General features: G+C 46.4%; 1 protein-coding gene across 2 annotated transcripts in view; it reads right to left on the bottom strand.

The window, feature by feature from the left end:
• Positions 1-794: 794 nt before the first annotated feature.
• Positions 795-19,343, bottom strand: part of LOC143956794 (uncharacterized) — a 79,619-nt gene continuing 61,070 nt past the window's right edge. The window contains exon 3 of one of the 2 annotated variants that reach the window (XM_077466969.1): positions 795-4,724. In XM_077466969.1, coding sequence (XP_077323095.1) covers positions 2,625-4,724 — 2,100 coding nt within the window. In that variant the 3' untranslated portion in view covers positions 795-2,624. Of the gene's footprint in view, positions 4,998-19,343 lie in introns of both variants that reach the window. The other variant, XM_077466968.1, reaches the window with a different exon arrangement.

Raw genomic sequence — 19,343 nt, 5'->3', positions numbered from 1 at the left:
TGTTTAAGAAACAATAAACCAACAGTACAGTGAGGGCAAGGGTTAACAATTTCACAGCAATCTGGATCACAAGGTAAAGACATTGAAAGAACAGCAAAATACAAAAAAAACTATTGAAAGGCAAGTTTGAAATACTTACGTAACCTGGAAAGAAAAACATGAACAACTAAATCACATACAATCGTTTTACATGACCAGATAAAATGAAAAATATGAACAACTAAATCACATGCAATCGTTTTACATGACTAGATAAAATGTGCACTGTGTTTGATTTGATCAAATTACCCTTCGGGCGTCCCTTGAACATCCAACCTTATTTGGGGAGGGCGCAATCTATTGCTTCCCTTCCCTGTAATGTTCCTCTTTAATCTATTTTACTTAATAGTTTTAAGTCAGGCCAACCTAGCCGGACTCTCTTTTAATCTATTTTACTTAATAGTTTTAAGTCAGGCCAACCTAGCCGGACTCTCTTTTTTTAGGTACGAGCCCTCTACTTCTCCCGATGGGCCAGCCTAGCCCACCGCGGAGGCACAGCAGCAATACAGGTCCCGCACGTGACGGTCACCGCGGCAGTATGAGTGACACCAAAAGATCCTCACCAATAAGGTAAATAAATCAGTAGTCACTCACCTGCCAAATCGATGACCCCACTTCCTGGTACCAGCTGTAAAGGTAGGTCCTTGCTCTGTTAGGTGCTCGATTTCCCTCTTCCTATCTTTCCTAGGCCGTGGTCTGGATGTACTTGGGAGTCCCATTCACCGGTGAGATAACCAAAACTCATACAGGAGATGTATGTGAATAATGATTACAATTTAATGTTTTGAATACAACAGGTTATATGCTGAAACAGTTGGGGTGGCGCCCTGTGGAGTAGCCAATCAGGGATGCGCTCGTAGCTATACACCAAGCTTTTCCTAGTAACAGGTTTATTGACAGAACAAGCAAAATAAGCAGAAATTGTCTTCACGGCAAAGCACGTCATTAACCTTCACGAGATAAGAATAAGTCTACGATATTCAACAATATTCAACAATATTGTGCTAATAGTCTGTGGTCCAGACGTTCTAGGTCAGAGACAATATAAGATAGTTGCATATCTTGGCTTTCTCTGTATAAACTCTCGCGGCCAAGGGCATTCAAGGAAAACAGCATGTTTTCCAAATAGCAAGCATTTATGTCAAAAGTAGTTAGAATTCTAGCTTGGTCATACAAAGTTTTAAAATGGATGACAGTATAACAAAATGGAGACTTGTTAATCCTTATAAACGCCACCCTTTGGTCAACTTTTATATTGTTCTACTATACTATCACGTGGTTAACACCACCCTTTGGTCAACTTCTATATTGTTCTACTATACTATACTATACATCTACTATACTATTGTTATACTTCTAAACTGTTGGCGCTATATAAAACCTGTATAATAATAATATTGTTATCTGATCTTTTGCATTGGTTCTGAGCATGCATGTTTGTACTTTGGACTTAAGTCCAATGGTTTTCCGTACATATGATCGAACTTTGCTCCATCGGACTTTTGTTGCCGCCAAGTTTGTCTGTTTGCAGAGTAAACAGCTAATTTGCATGTTTGTTGTCAAAAAGTCCGATCGTGTGTATGGGCCTTTAGAGGAATTCCAGTCCCCCACAATAAGTCATAGGAAAATGGCCACACACTTTGCATTTTCTTTTTTAAGTCCGGACATGTTGCAGTTGTATTGTGTGATTAGTTTATGGGGAGGAGAAATAGCTTGACGGAGAAAACAAGACAATAAGGACAACCCCTGATGACCTGATGACATGCCTAGACATGTAGATGAACAAAATGGAACACAAGTAGTTAGCCGGGCCTAAGTGGCTCTGTCAAATGTATTGCAAAAAAACAACAGCAAACAGCAAGCATGGAAGAAGTAAACCGGCGTAGGGAGAGGCTTTCTCACCAAACAGTGACTCCTTATTGGTTGGGATACCAGCCAAAAATGTTCCTGGAGTGTTGTCATCAGTGAGGGAAGTTGCATTATAAAAGGGGAGGTGGGACATGTAATGGGAGGCATGGACCAGGTGGGCTACCTTTGAGCCCTCAATTTTGGCTGATGTAGCAATATATGCAGAACCTGGAAGGGTTTCTCTGAACAAGTTTGCAGAGGCTTGGCAGAATGCTGTTTGGCCACCACCCAGTCTCTGGTAGTGAAGCAGTTTGGTGACTGTATTAGCTCCATATGAATTTTTATTAGAACTTTAAATGAAGGAAGCATTTAGAAATCCATGTCAGTTAGAGAGTGCTGGTTGTGAGCGCACTTCCGCTGATGTCACACCCAGGTCCAATCGTTCCATGCTGGTTCTCCACAGTGTGGCTGTCCCTTCCTGGTTCCTCTTCCTGCAGTCTCCCTCTGCTGGACGGTTGAGACATTTTGGATCCTGCTGCAGATTGGACCATCTCTGGGATTATTACCGCTGGACTCCTTATAAATATTGATGAGTCCTTTTATACTTTCTAGCTAGTGTTTTTAATCATTTGGTTATTAAAGTATTGGTGTTTCTGAATTTAGACGTGCCTTCTGTTTGTTTATGTATGTTCAGGTAAAGCTCAGTAAACAAGCAAAAGATGAGAAACAAATTTCAGTTATTGGTGATGAATCTTCTGGTGTCTAATAAGATTTGACCTCCATGTAAAAGATTTGTCACATTCAGAACACTGATATGGCTTCTCTCCAGTGTGAGTCCACTGGTGGCTGATAAAATATGACCTTGATGCAAATGCTTTGTCACATTCAGAACACTGATATGGCTTCTCTCCAGTGTGAGTCATCTGGTGGTTGATAAAATGTGACCTTGATGCAAATGCTTTGTCACATTCAGAACATTGATATGGCTTCTCTCCAGTGTGAAACCTCTGATGCAAAACAAGCTGTCTTTTGATTTTAAAAGCTTTGTCACATTCAGAACATTCATATGGCTTCTCTCCAGTGTGAGTCCTCTGGTGGCTGATAAAATGTGACCTTGATGCAAATGCTTTGTCACATTCAGAACATTGATATGGCTTCTCTCCAGTGTGAAACCTCTGATGCAGAACAAGCTGTCTTTTGATTTTAAAAGCTTTGTCACATTCAGAACATTGATATGGCTTCTCTCCAGTGTGAGTCCTCTGGTGGCTGGTAAAATGTGACCTTGATGCAAATGCTTTGTCACATTCAGAACATTGAAATGGCTTCTCTCCAGTGTGAGTCCTCTGGTGGCTGATAAAATTTGACCTTGATGCAAATGCTTTGTCACATTCGGAACACTGATATGGCTTCTCTCCAGTGTGAAACCTCTGATGCAGAACAAGCTCTCTTTTGATTTTAAAAGCTTTGTCACATTCAGAACATTCATATGGCTTCTCTCCAGTGTGAGTCCTCTGATGCACAACAAGATCTCTTTTGGTTTTAAAGGCTTTGTCACACTCAGAATATTCATATGGCTTATGTTCAGTGTGAATCATCTGGTGGATAATAAGATATGACTTTGATGCAAAAGCTTTGTCACATTCAGAACACTGATATGGCTTCTCTCCAGTGTGAACCCTCTGATGCACAACACACTCTATTTTGGTTTTAAAAGCTTTGTCACACTCAGAACATTGATATGGCTTTTCTCCAGTGTGATCCATCTGGTGGATAATAAGATTTGACTTTGATGCAAATGCTTTGTCACATTCAGAGCATTGATACGGCTTCTCCCCAGTGTGAACCCTCTGATGCACAACACGCTCTTTTTTGGTTTTAAAAGCTTTGTCACACTCAGAACATTGATATGGCTTCTCTTCAGTGTGAATCATACGGTGGCTGATAAGGTGTGACTTTGATGCATACGTTGTGTCACATTTAGAACACTGATATGGCTTCTCTCCAGTGTGAAACCTTTGATGCAGAACAAGCTCGCTTTTGGTTTTAAAAGCTTTGTCACATTCAGAACATTCATATGGCTTCTCTCCAGTGTGAGTCCTCTGGTGGATGATAAGATTGGCCTTCACTGTAAAAGCTTTGTCACATTCAGAACACTGATATGGCTTCTCTCCAGTGTGAGTCTTCTGGTGGATAATAAGATATGACTTTGATGTAAAAGCTTTGTCACATTCAGAACACTGATATGGCTTCACTCCAGTGTGATCCATCTGGTGGATAATAAGATGTGACTTTGATGTAAAAGCTTTGTCACATTCAGAACACTGATATGGCTTCTCTCCAGTGTGATCCATCTGGTGGATAATAAGATATGACTTTGATGTAAATGCTTTGTCACATTCAGAACACTGATATGGCTTCTCTCCAGTGTGATCCATCTGGTGGATAATAAGATATGACTTTGATGTAAAAGCTTTGTCACATTCAGAACACTGATATGGCTTCTCTCCAGTGTGAGTCCTCTGGTGGGCGATAAGGTGTGACTTTGATGAAAATGCTTTTTCACATTCAGAACATTGAAATGGCTTCTCTCCAGTGTGAGTGCTCTGGTGTCTGGTAAGAAGCCTCTTCACTCTAAAAGCTTTGTCACACAAAGAACATTGATATGGCTTCTCTTCGGTGTGAGTCATCTGGTGTTTTATAAGTTTTACTTTCCATGGAAAAACTTTGCTGCATTCAGAGCATTGAAATGACTTCTCTCTTTTGTGGATTTGCTCGTGTTGATTAACATTTTTCTCTCCTGCAAAAGTTTTTTTGCAATAAGAACATGCAAATGGCCTCTTTACAGTGCCAACCATCCTGTATCTGATATGATCTGACATTATTCTAAAGGCTTTTGTCACTTCAAGAACACTGAAAATCTGGATGAATGTTGAAGAGGAGCCAAAACATTTATGACATTTCGAGTACTGATCTGGCTTTTCTCCTGTGTGAATCCTCCAGTAATCTCTAGTAAAAGCTTTTAGTCAGAACACCGATATGGCCCATCACCAAGGCGACTCAGCTGTGCTCATGAAGACCACCTTGACCAAAAACTTGGTTAATCACGCCACCTAAAAAGGAGATAGAAAACAATAGATAACATTAAAAGCCAGAAATCTATAAATATGGCTACACTGAAGCTTTTTCCCCTCTTTTCATTATTAAATATTAAATTGTATATTCATTAATCTTTTAAGAAATGTACATTTTTAAATATTTTCAGAGGGCATTATATAACTTCTACTATGTCTGTTGTCTGGTATAATGGACCGCTTATTACAATCTTCTGCAGGAGGATCTCATTTTTTGGTCCTATGAAGAATTTTGCTGCATTGAGTAAAATGTATGATACATCAGAGTCATGTTTTTTTCAGACCTGTGAATTGGTATTGTGGGTATTTGGTGAAGCTACTGTTTGTTTTTTTATGAGATAGGCTTCTTGCACTCAATGAGACGAGTTCCCCTCGGTGTGATTAGATGAATTCCTCGAAAAGGAAGGGGTAATAAGACTTTATATGAAACACAACACTAGGGTAGGATGAATCAATCAATAAGGCTCAGAAACGTTGCACTATCATTGTGTTGTGGACGCTATTTTTGTCGTTCCATGATGTGCTGGCAAATATCTTCACTGTGACTTGAACCAGTATCCAGCTGGTTGTTGCTACAGCACAAAAATCCGAGAGCGCATTCAGGAACGTGTGCGATGGGAATATGAAGTACTAAATAAGAAAGCTTGACGCGGACGAGGAACATACGTTTTTGCTCCCTCTCTTTCCTGTTCTAATTAATTACCACTGATAATGAATCTACTATCCATTATAGGTACTCCCAGTGCATAGCTGCTCCTGATGCGTGAGGACAATCCACGAAACGTGTCAAGCTTTCATATTTAATGCTATGTCGCAGTAAAATCAAATGAGGGTAGAAAAAACAAACTTAACACCACATCACTGAATATATAAAGAATGAAAAAATAGGACAGTGGGGTGGACAAACCCCGGGACTTTAAAGGTGTTGGAAACAAGGTAGATAGATATTCAAAAAATATCCATAAAAAAAAAAATATGTATTTAATTACAATGAGCTGCAAAGTAGAAAACACATATTAAAATTATCATCAAAATTTATACAAGACAAAACAGTTGATTGAGACAAAAGATACAAGTCAGAGTATACCACTCAACATGTTTCGCTCATCTGAGCTTCCTCAGGAGTTTAGGTATAGTGATGGACGAACTTCCGATGGAACGTTTTGCAAACGCGAACTGCAAACGCGGGCAAAAGTTTGCAGCGGACCCCATTGACTTTAATGGCAGTCGAAATCTTAAAAACCTCCAGGTCATATTTTCAGCCACAAAATACTTACTAGCTGTACACACATAGTCCCACAACATGGACACTGACATAACAAAAGTATTAAGTGAATCTGGGATCGACAACGCCAAGCATTCTTTTTTTATCTGTGAGATTTTGACAATTCAGGAGCACATGAATGCCATGGAGGAGAGGCAAGGTCAGGCCAGGCTATGAAGGGGGTGCAGGAGATGATCAGTGCCACAGTCAGGGCAGCACAGTCCTGTGCCAGTGTCCCAGTGTGCCAACCTGTGCTTGAGCCCCTCCCTCTGCCCGACCCTTACCCCCACCTTTGCAGGGCTCCACTGTTGTGATTCGGAGGTGCCAGTCCAGTGCTGATCCTCAGCCATGGTGCTGGCACTGCCTGCTGATTGGCTTCTCCGCTGCTATCTCCCTCACTGTCTGAAACAAGCACCGTGATAGAGAGCACTGACACCAGCACCGAGATAGAGAGCACTGACACCAGCACCGAGATAGAGAGCACTGACACCAGCACCGTGATAGAGAGCACTAACGCCAGCACCGTGATAGAGAGCACTGACCCCAGCACCGTGATAGAGAGCACTGAGACCACACCAGCACCGAGATAGAGAGCACTGACATCAGCACTGAGATAGAGAGCACTGACACCAGCACCGAGATAGAGAGCACTGACACCAGCACCGAGATAGAGAGCACCGACACCAGCACCAAGATAGAGAGCACCGACACCAGCACCGTGAGAGCACTGACACCAGCACCGTGAGCGAACTGACACCAGCACCATGATAGAGAGCACTGATTACACACCAGCACCAAGATAGAGAGCACTGACACCAGCACCGTGATAGAGAGCACTGACACCAGCACCGAGATAGAGAGCACTGACACCAGCACCGAGATAGAGAGCACTGACACCAGCACCGTGATAGAGAGCACTAACGCCAGCACCGTGATAGAGAGCACTGACCCCAGCACCGTGATAGAGAGCACTGAGACCACACCAGCACCGAGATAGAGAGCACTGACATCAGCACTGAGATAGAGAGCACTGACACCAGCACCGAGATAGAGAGCACTGACACCAGCACCGAGATAGAGAGCACCGACACCAGCACCAAGATAGAGAGCACCGACACCAGCACCGTGAGAGCACTGACACCAGCACCGTGAGCGAACTGACACCAGCACCATGATAGAGAGCACTGATTACACACCAGCACCAAGATAGAGAGCACTGACACCAGCACCGTGATAGAGAGCACTGACACCAGCACCGTGATAGAGAGCACTGACACCAGCACCATGATAGAGATCACTGACACCAGAACCGAGATAGAGAGCACTGACACCAGCACCGAGAGAGAGCACCTACACCAGCACCGAGATAGAGAGCACTGACACCAGCACCGAGATAGAGAGCACAGACACCAGCACTGATACCAGCAACTCACTGCGGGACCCAGAAATATGACACCGCTCAACCTCTTCAAACAGGAGGGTACGGGCATATAGTATGGTGTGCTTTTTTTGTACAAGGAAGTGAGCCAAAGGTAGAAAAAAGGTCTGTGTGTTAGATTATATAAATTGTTTATAGAGTTATGCATATACATGGTCTACTGGGCACATATGTTGAATTCCTCTGAGATTCATGCCTCATTCATTTTTATAAATGTGAGGTAGTCAACACTGTCGTGAGCTAGGCGAGTGCGCTTATCGGTCACTATCCCCCCTGCTGTGCTGAACGTCCTTTCGGACAGGACACTGGACGAGGGGCAAGCCAACAGTTCCATTGCAAATTGGGCAAGCTCTGGCCAGAGGTCAAGCCTGCCCACCCAGTAGTCCAGGGGTTCATCACTTCTCAGAGCGTCCACATCGGCCGTTAACCCGATGTAGTCGGACACCTGTCAGTCTAGGCGTTCCCTGATGCTGAATCCGGATGACACCTGTCGATGGGTCGGCTGAAAGAATGACCTCATATCAGAAGTCACCAACACATCTTCAAACCGCCCTCTTCTTGCAGGCGCTGTTGGATTGGTACCCGCAACTCTTTCTATGGGAGTGGGAATTGCTCCTCTGCCAGCGCACGCAAATGCAGAATGCAGCATTTCTCGAAGCAAGGCCTATAAGTACTCCATTCTGACAGCCCTCTGTGACGGTGGTAACATTTCCGCCATTTTGTGTTTGTACCGGGGTCTAAGTACGTTGCCACCCAGTACTGGTCCTTGACCTTTATGCTTTTTATATGGGGGTCCCTGTTAAAACACTGGAGCATGAAGGACTCATTTGAACTAAACTGGAAGCGGTGTGGTGGCCTGGCTCCTGCTCATCATCCAGGATAATGTCGTCCTCTTCGTTCTCCTCTCCCCATCCACGCACAACAACAGGGGTCCCAGAAAGGTTTAAAGCATGCTCTTCTTGCTCCTCCGCATCCTCTCCGTGCCCAACCTCCTCTGACTCCTCTTCAGACTCCTGTTGTTGACTTCTCTCAGATAGAGTAGCCCCCGGCAATTCATCCAGCATTGCGACTTCCTCATCTTCCTGCTCCTGCTCCTCCACAGCTTGATCAATGACATGACGCAATGCACGCTCCATAAAGAAGGCATAAGGTACGATGTCACTGATGGTGCCATGGCTGCGACTGACCAGTTTGGTGATCTCACCAAATGACTGCAGAAGTCTGCATGTGTTGCGCATGAGCAGCCACTGGCGCGGTGAAAAAGAACCAAGCTCCCCAGAACCTGTTCTGCTGCAGATTTCGTACAGTTAGTCGTTAACTGCCTGTTTCTGCTGGAGCAGCCTATCAAGCATATAGAAGGTTGAGTTCCATCACGTTGGGCAATCGCAAATAAGACGTCTGACCGGCAGATTGTGTCACCGCTGAATGTCAGCAAGGCGAGCCATGGCCGTGTAAGATCTTCTGAAATTGGCCGAGATTTGCCTTGCCTGCCGCAAGATGTCCTGGACCCCAGGTATTTGACAAGGAATCGCTGCATGACCAAGTGGCTCTTGGTTTCCAGGCACAACAGATGCAGCACAGCATGTCAACGTCTCACCTGGCATGTCGAATAGGTTCTGGGGAGCTTGGGTGGCGCAGCGGAAGAGGCGCTAACAGCGGAAAAGGAGTCAGCCGAGGAGGAGAGGGAGGAGGATGGAGTAGGAAGAGACGAAAAGCCAGGCCTGCATGCAATCCGTGGCGGTAAAACCAAATATACACGGGTGCCCCGGGTTACATGCTTGACGGCCATCAGAAGGTTCACCCAGTGGGCAGTAAAAGTTATATACCTTCCCTGCCCATGTTTGCTAGACCACGTGTCTGTGGTATCTTGGCACTGACACTGTGTGCCAGAGATACATTCACTTGCCGCTGAACATGGCCATATAGCTCTGGGATGCCCTTCTGTAAGAAATACATCCTTCCTGGGACCTTCCATTGTGGTGTTCCAATGGCCACAAATTTTCAAAAGGCCTCCAAGTCCACCAGTTTATAAGGCAGTAGTTGGCGGGCTATCAGTTCTGACAAGCCAGCCGTCAACCATTGGGCAAGAGGGTTATCAGGCGTCATCATTTTTTAACGCTCAAATATTTGGCCCACGGAAGCCTGCATTTTTCCAGAAAAACGTGAGGACAGCATGATGGAAGGTGGAGTGGAGGACAATTGTGAAGAGAGAGAAGGAGAAGTAGAAGACGAGGCTGGACGGTGAGAGCCTGGAGTGTGGCTTTGTGTGTTCCGTTGCTCCCACTGGGCTCGGTGATGGCAGCTCATGTGCCTTCTTAAGGCGGTCATCCCTAGGTGAGTGTTGGGCTTACCGCGACTAATGCGTTGACTGCAAAGATTGCAGATGGCAACACTATTGTCAGCAGCGGACACGTTAAAAAAAGCCCACACCGCGGAGCCATGTGTTGGCGTCCTGGGAGTGCCAGATGTGACCTTAAATGGTTGATGCCTCGCTCCTGATACATTAGCAGTCTGCTTTGTCCCTCCTGTGCAATGTAAGTTCCGCCTGCTTCTCCTCCCCATCTGCTGGTCCATATCTCCCTCTGAACTCCCCTCCTCTTCCTCTCTTGTGGGCACCCACGTGACATCACTAGACACGTCATCATCGATGTCACCTTCCCCACCGCTATAATTAGAGATCTCGGCGTAAGCAGCAACACCGGGGACCAACCTCCTCCTTGGGCTGATCTGGGTACTGTCGTCAGACTGCTGAGTAGCGGTTGTTGCTACCTCCTCTTCCTGATCCAATACCAAGAGTGGCTGCGCATCAGAAATGTCTTGTGATGGATCAGAAAATAATTCCTGTGACTCAAGCGGAGGGTTTATGGTGGTGGTGTTGGTGGTAGTGTCTTTGGGGGTGCACACAGCAGAGAGTGAAGAAGAGGGTGCAGGTCGAGAGGATGAGGAGGGTGCAGAAGAGTAAGGCTGAGTGAGCCACTCAACCAAGTCTGGTGCGTCCTTTGACATAATCGAACGCACCTTCTGCAATTTGCCACTTTGGCTCAAGCCTGTTGCTCCTGCCCTACCACCCCTGCGGAAGGGCCTGCCTCTTCCTCTGCCTGTCATTTTTTTTAAATGACCCTGTGACAAAGTCTCTAAAGAAGTGCAGTATGTATGTGGAAGAAGGTATGTAACACTTTGCTTCAATCGGTCATTTTGGGGCCACTGGTCTATCACACCAGTTATAATACATTTTTTTAATTGGGTTTGTCACTCTTTGTAGTATCGCTGCAGAACCGCTCATCAGTCACAATGCTGCACAGTGGAAATGCACTATACAATGCTTTCTATATGTGCAAATATTTTATACGTATATTACACCCCTATATACTGCACACCAAATAGTACACCTATACCAGTCCTTAAAAGGACCTTTGTGGACCTAATAGTAGCTAGCTAATCGCTAGTGAATTGCAGACTGTCCCTGCACCTAAAACCAAACTGTCCCTCCCTACACTGAGAAACGACAGCTGCAGAATCGGTTAGCAGCACAGCAGTGCACTATAATATGCTTTCTATATTTGAAAGAAAGTATATTGTACGTGTGCAACCCTATATACTGTACACCTATACCAGTCCTTAAAAGGATCTTTGTGGACCTAGTAGCTAGTGATTTGCAGACTGTCCCTGCTCCAAACACCAAGCTGTCCCTACACTGATAAAAGACAGCTGCAGAATCGGTCAGCACTCAGCAGCACAGCAGTGAGCAGTGCACCAGAATATACTTTCTATATTTGAAAGAAAGTATATTATATATGTACAACCAGGGGCAGATCCAGGGGGGGGGCAACGGGGCAATTGCCCCCTCCGAGAATAATGCCAGCTGATGACAGCATGGCCGGTTCCGCGGGTGCCAGCGCGGCCGGTTCTGCGGGTGCCAGCACGGCCGGTTCCGTGGCCGGTTCCGTGGGTGATTGCGCTGAGTGGACGGGTGAGGGGGGACAGCTGGGCGGCTTAGGAGGGCTGCTGGCCAATCAGGAAGCCAGCAGGCAGGGGAGCAGGGAGATGACATCATCTCTCACTGCCCTGCATCCCTCCAGTTCCGCCCTCACTGTGCGGGAAGCTGTGTGCAGAGAGATTACATCATCTCTCTGCTGCCTATTTTCACTCTGGACTCAACAAAAGAACACCTTAGCAGAAAAGTGACACAGTAGGTGACAATCCGCAATGTGTGGCAGGCTACGTGGCAATCTGCAATGTGTGGCAGGTGACGTGGCAAGTGACAATCCGCAATGTGTGGCAGGTGACGTGGCAAGTGACAATCCGCAATGTGTGGCAGGCTACGTGGCAATCCGCAATGTGTGGCAGACTACGTGGCAAGTGGCAATCCGCAATGTGTGGAAGGGGACTGGGCAAGTGACAATCCGCAATGTGTGGCAGGCTACGTGGCAAGTGACAATCCGCAATGTGTGGCAGGCTACGTGGCAAGTGACAATCCGCAATGTGTGGCAGGCTACGTGGCAAGTGACAATCCGCAATGTGTGGCAGGCTACGTGGCAATCCGCATCTGGTGGCAGGTGATGTGGCATATGACAATCCGCAATGTGTGGCAGGCGACGTGGCAAGTGGCAATCCGCAATGTGTGGAAGGTGATGTGGCAAGTGACAATCCGCAATGTGTGGCAGGCAACGTGGCAAGTGGCAATCCGCAATGTGTGGCAGGTGACGTGGCAAGTGACAATCCGCAATGTGTGGCAGGTGACGTGGCAAGTGACAATCCGCAATGTGTGGCAGGCTATGTGGCAAGTGGCAATCTGCAATGTGTGGCAGGCAACGTGGCAAGTGACAATCTGCAATGTGTGGCAGGTGACGTGGAAAGTGGCAATCCACAATGTGTGGCAGGTGATGTGGCAAGTAACAATCCGCATTTGGTGACAAGTGACGTGGCAAGTGACAATCCGCATTTGGTGGCAGGCGACATGGTAAATGACACCCTCAGGGCTCCCACTGATTCTGCATTATGGTGAGTTGAACCATTTAACTTTATATTACAATGTATTAATAGAAATAATGCGCTTCAATCATCCTGACACCATAACAGCCATGGTGCCGTAATGATTGAAGTGCCAATACCAGCCATTTCCCTGATAAATTGCCCCCAAAAAAACATATTTTATAGCAGTGCCCCTCCCGAGACTAGACTCTGGATCCGCCCCTGTGTACAACCCTATATGCTGTACACCTATACCAATCCTTAAAAGGACTTTTGTTTACCTAATAGTAATAGCTAGTGATTAAACTGACTGTCCCTGCTGCACACAGCGTCCTGTCCCTACACTGACAAAAGACAGAATGTAAAATGGCCGCCAGATCAGGTCTATTTATAAGGTAGGGGGAGTGTCCAATTGTCCATGTGCTGAAATGTCTCAATTGGCTGTCCTGTACCCCATGATGGATGTGTCATCATAGGTCAAAGTTATTCACAATGTAAATTCACAATGTATGGGACTCGAACGTTCGAAATAAAAAGTGCTAATTTTAACGGCTAATATGCAAGATACTGTCCTAAAAAGGATTTGGGGACCTGGCTCCTGCCCCAGGGGATATGGGTCAATGCCTAAAATGTTTTTAAAAATGGCCGTTTTGGCGGGAGCACTGATTTTAACCACTTTAGCCCCGGAGCAATTGTCAGCCTAAGGACCAGAGGTCTTTTTACAATTTCGCACTGCACTGCTTTAACTGGTAATTGCGCGGTCATGCAATGTTGTACCCAAACAAAATTTGCGTCCTTTTCTTCCCACAAATAGAGCTTTCTTTTGATGGTATTTGATTGCCTCTGCGATTTTTATTTTTTGCGATATAAAAGGAAAAAGACCGAAAATTTTGAGAAAAAAATATATTTTCTACTTTTTGTTATAAGAAAAATGGAATAAACTAAATTTTAGTCATACATTGAGGGCAAAATGTATTCAGCCACATAAAAAATGTCAATAAGCGTATATTTATTGGTTTGCGCAAAAGTTATAGCGTCTACAAACTAGAGTACATTTTCTGGAATTTACACAGCTTTTAATTTATGACTGCCTATCTCATTTCTTGAGGTGCTAAAATGGCAGGGCAGTACAAACCCCCCCAAATGACCCCATTTTGGAAAGAAGACACCCCAAGGAAATTGCTGAGGGGCATGTTGAGCCCATTGAATTTTTTTTTTTGTCCCAAGTGATTGAATAATGACACAAAAAAAAAAGTTTACAAAAAGTTGTCACTAAATGATATATTGCTCACACATGCCATAGTTATATGTGGAATTGCACCCAAAAATATATTCTGCTGCTTCTCCTGAGTACGGGGATACCACATATGTGGGACTTTTTGGGAGTCTAGCCGCGTACGGCACCCCGAAAACCAATCACTGCCTTCAGGATTTCTAAGGGTGCAAATTTTTGATTTCCCTCCTCACTACCTATCACAGTTTCGAAGGCCATAAAATGCCAAAATAACACAAAACCCCCCCAAATTACCCCATTTTGGAAAGTAGACACCCCAAGATATTTACTGAGAGGCATGTTGAGTCCATGAAATATTTTATATTTTGCCACAAGTTGCAGGAATATTACAATTTATTTTTATTTTTTTGCACAAAGTTGTCACTAAATGATATATTGCTCACACATGCTATGGGCATAAGTCAAATTACACCCCAAAATAAATTCTTCTGCTTCTCCCGAGTACGGGGATACCACATGTGGGGGACATTTGGGAGCCTAGCCACGTACGGGACCCCGAAAACCAAGCACTGCCTTCCGGATTTAAATATAAAACGCTACCAAAAAAAACTGTTAGCGATAGCAGGGATCAGGCCTGACTCTGCGATCGCTGCAGTTATGTGTTTAGTGTTTTGTAAGTGACAGTGATCGATCGATACTGCACTTGGGTGGGCTGGGCGGAGGGACAAACTGCAGGTGCCAGCAGGTATCTTGGCTGATCCCGCTAACAATGCGTTTTTTTGGAACCCTAAACTGCTGGGGACGCTAGTATAGATCTGATCAGATCAGATATTGATCTGTTCAGATACTATACCACTACGGGAGGTGTATGCTTTGCGTGTGGGTGTTAGCGGTACTGGCACTAGCCTAGCACTGCCTGGGGCGACGCAGACCCTGACCCTAAAACCTAATTGATATCACCCGCCGGGTGATCAGGGGGTTAAACCTTTATTGGGTAATAAATGGTGGGTGCCCTGATGCTATAAAAAGCAAACTAACTAACCAGAGTCACTCGTAACACTTATACGGTGATCAGTGGTGAAAGGGTTAACTAGGGGCAATCAGGGGGTTCAAATTTTTATTAGGTAGTATATGGGGGTCCCTGGCGCTATATAAAAACCTGACAGGGAACCTAAATAACTAACTGGCTAACCAGCGTCACCAGTGACACTTATACGGTGATCGCTGGTGAAAGGGTTAACTCTAGGGGCAATCAGGGGGTTAAAACCATTATTGGGTAGTATATGGGGGTACCTAGCGCTATAAAAACCTGGCGGTGAACCTAAAAAAATAACTAGCTACCTAGCGACACTAGTGACACTAATGCAGTGATCCGAAAAATGATCGCTTAGTGACACTGGCAAAAGGGGGTGAAAGGGTTAACTAGGGGCAATCAGGGGGATGATCGGGGGGGTGATCCGGGGGGGGTTTGTGTGCCTGTGTGTTAGTTAGTGTCAGTGTAGTGTTTGGTGCACTTACTTTTAGTCTTCTCCTCGTAGTCCGGTCTAAAAGACCGCCCCGAGGAGAATGACATCACTTCCTCCCTGCCTGTGTATACAATACACAGTGGGAGGAAGCTTCTCATTCGCCAGGAGCGATCGAGAGGGGATGGCCAGAAACCAATGGCCATCCCCTCATCCCGGATCGCTCCTGAAGCGAAATGGACCACCGCATCCAGCGGGAGGGGGTCCGATCGGACCCCCCACCCGCAGGAAGGCAAGCACGTACATGTACGTGCTTGTGCCTGTACATGCCATTGTGATGACGTACAATGTCATGCGGTGGTCGTTAAGTGGTTAATGACGATTAAAGTGAAAAAAAAAAGTGAAATATTCCTTTAAATATGGTGCCTGGGGGGTGTCTGTAGTATGCCTGTGAAGTGCCACGTGTTTCCCGTGTTTTGAAACAGTCCCTGCACAAAATGACATTTAACGGAAATAACACCATTTAAAACTGCTTTTGGTTTTAATGTTATATCTGGTTCCTGCTATATGGTTGAAAATCATTGAGAAAAATGGCATGGGTAGCCCTCCCTGCCCATTACCAGCCCCTTTGGGTCTTGTACGGATATTAAGGGGAACCCCGTACCCATATTAAAAAAAGGAAATGCGTGTGGCCCCCAGGCCCTATATACTCAGAACAGCAGTATACAGGCGGTGCAAACAAGACAGGGACTGTGTAGGTTTGTTGTGTTAAGTTGAATCTGTTTGTAATTTTCAACTGGTACATTTTTAAAGTGTAGCTCCAGTCAAAAAAACTATTTTTAAGCTTTTTGGAAAACATAGGGAAGGGTTATCACCCCTGTATAATTTGTTTTGTCGTCCGTCTTTTTTCATCTCACTTGCTGTTGTCTCCTTCCGTTTGCAGTAGGAGATGTTTGTAAGTTGGATGTTTGAAAGTAGGGGCCTGCCCTATATGCTCTGCAGAAATGGCGGAACAAGGTGTTGGGTTTGCCACAACATTGTAAGCCCTCAAAGTGACTCTTGGTGGGCGCTGGAGCGCCCTGCTGTTAATGATGATATGAAGAATTGTAATTACATGCTATTGTTGAGCAGTGGTAGAAAAATTGACCTTTGGTGGTTGTGATGCTGGTGCCACAACACTATAAGTCCTCACAGTTACTCTGGGTGGGCACAGGAACGGGCCTTCCTGTGAAATATTATATCAAGAATTGTAATTACATGTCCCTGTTAAACAGGGGCAGAAAAATTGGGCCTTAGGCACTGGTGCCGGTGCCACGACACTGCAACCTCTCCCATATACTCTAGTTTTAGTGCAGGAATGAGCCCTGCTGCAAAGCATTGCATCAAAAATTGTAATTAAATGTCCCTGTTAAACAGGGGCACAAAAATTGGGCTGATGGCATCACCTAGAACCAAAAATGTTCTTCTAACATATCAGCGGAGAAGGAAGAGGATAGACAATCAACATAACAGGACAGTCACTCAGCATCAGCATAGGCAGTCTTGAAGGGATGTGATATTTCAAAAAAAATTATTCGGTTACATCAGCTTCAGGTGCTTGGTAGCTGGTGGTGATCCAAGACTGATTCATCTTGATGAAGGTCAGTCGATCAACTGATTCAGTGGACAGGCGCACTCTGTGATCGGTAACAAAGCCACCAGCAGCACTGAAGGTGCGTTCCGAAAAAACGCTGGATGCAGGACAGGCCAGTAGCTCAATTGCATACTGTGCAAGCTCTGGCCAGTGATCCATCCTCAAGACCCAGTAAGCCAGAGGATTTTCGGTGGTAAAGGTGTCCAAGTCTGACCTTGCCCCTAGGTATTCCTGCACCATGTAAATCAGACGCTGGCGATGGTTGCTGGAACCGATCATACCTTGGGGCTGCGGACTAAAAAATTGCCTGAAAGCATCGGTCAGACGGCCACCTTCTCCTTCTGACCGATGCCTCAGCAACAAGTTGTCCAGGACCAGGAGTTTGTAACCTCCCAGTCTCTGGAAACGCATTGCACAGACCTTTCTGCAAGGCCTCCCGGAGATGTCTCATCCTCTGCTCCCTCTGCGATGGCAAGATAAGGTCGGCAACCTTACCCTTGTACCGTGGATCAAGGAGAGTGGCCAGCCAGTAATGGTCCCTCTCCTTGATCCGAAGAATACGAGGATCCTTCCGCAGGCTTTGCAGGATCAGGGAGGCCATGCAGCGTAGGTTAGCTGAGGAATTTGGTCCGGAGTCCTCTGGGTCACTAAGGACAACATGATGCGCAGCTACCTCCTCCCTGCCACGTACAAGTCCACGGGTTTCTTGGGACTGTAAATCATCCCTACAAGACTGCTGCTGCTGATGCTGAGTGCCAGCCTCCACCTCCATGCTGACACAATCATCATCCTCCTCCTCCTCATCCTCTTCCTATGTGATGGGTGGCAAAGCAGGAACACTGTCTGGATAAAGGGGGCCTTGAGATGCAAGGAAGTCCTCCTCTTCCTGCCTCTGTTCTGCCTCAAGTGCCCTGTCCATTATTCCATGCAGCGTATGCTCCAAGAGGTGGACAAGTGGTACAGTGTCACTGATGCATGCACTGTCACTGCTCACCATCCTTGTGGCCTCCTCAACCGGTGACAGGACAGTGCATGCATCCCTGATCATGCCCCACTGGCGTGGTGAGAAAAAAACGAGCTCCCCTGACCCTGTCCTGGTGCCGTAGTCGCACAGGTACTCATTGATGGCCCTCTGCTGCGTGTGCAGCCGCTGCAGCATGGCCAACGTTGAGTTCCACCTGGTGGGCATGTCACATATAAGGCGGTTCTTGGGCAGGTTCAACTCTTTTTGGAGCTAAGCCAGCCGAGCACAGGCATTAAATGATCAGCGGAAATGCACACAGACTTTCCTGGCCTGCTTCAGGACATCCTGTAAGCCTGGATACCTGCCCAAGAACCGCTGCACCACCGGGTTAAGGACGTGAGCCACACAGGGCACATGGGTCAGTTGTCCCTGTCGGAGGGCGGAGAGGAGGTTGGTGCCATTGTCGCAAACCACCATTCCTGGCTTAAGCTGGCATAGCGTAAACCACCTCTCGGCCTGCCCCTGCAGAGCTGACAAAACATCCGCCCCAGTGTGGCTCCTGTCCCCCAAACAAACCAGCGCAAGCACGGAATGGCATTGTTTTGCCTGCGTACTTGCATAGCCCCTGGAACGCCTACGGAGCACCGCTGGTTCTGAGGACAGAGCACTGGAAGAGGCCATGGAGGAAGAAGAAGAGGAGGGGGTGGAGGAGAGAGGTGTGCCACAACCAATAGTAGCATTTTGAAGGCGTGGTGGCGGAACAACCTCCAACACTACTGCACCTTGTCCTGCATCCTTCCCAGCTGCCAGAAGAGTGACCCAATGGGCCGTGAAAGACAGGTAACGTCCCTGTCCATGCCTACTGGACCATGAGTCAGCGGTAATATGCACCTTACCGCTGTTCAGCGAGGCAAGGACATTGCCTTCCACATGCCGGTAGAGAGCCGGAATCGCCTTCTGTGAGAAAAAGTGGCGTTTGGGGACCTGCCACTGAGGAACCGCACATTGTACAAACTCACGGAAGGGGGCCGAGTCTACCAACTGAAAAGGCAGCAGTTGAAGTGCTAGCAATTTAGCCAAGCTAGCATTCAACCGCTGGGCATGTGGATGGCTGGGAGTGAACTTTTCGGCGGTCCAGCAGCTGGGGCAGGGACATTTGCCTGCTATAATCGGACGTGGGTGTACTGCTAGCAGAGTGCCCAGAAGCACTTGGCTGTGACACACCTAATTCTACACCTTCATTCCTCTCAGAGCAGGTTTCAGAGAGGACTGAAGGTCTAGTGGGGTTGGAGATGCCAGCTGATGAGGAGCAAGCAGAGGTCCGCTTTGTTCTTTGGTGTGGGTCTTTGAGGTACGCT

This window comes from Lithobates pipiens, unplaced genomic scaffold (assembly GCF_037356315.1).
Source record: "Lithobates pipiens isolate NorthernLeopardFrog02 unplaced genomic scaffold, aLitPip1_a1.2 Scaffold_41, whole genome shotgun sequence".
NCBI lineage: Eukaryota > Metazoa > Chordata > Amphibia > Anura > Ranidae > Lithobates > Lithobates pipiens.
Note: the sequence above shows the minus strand (reverse complement) of the source record. Positions and strands in the feature narration are given on the sequence as shown.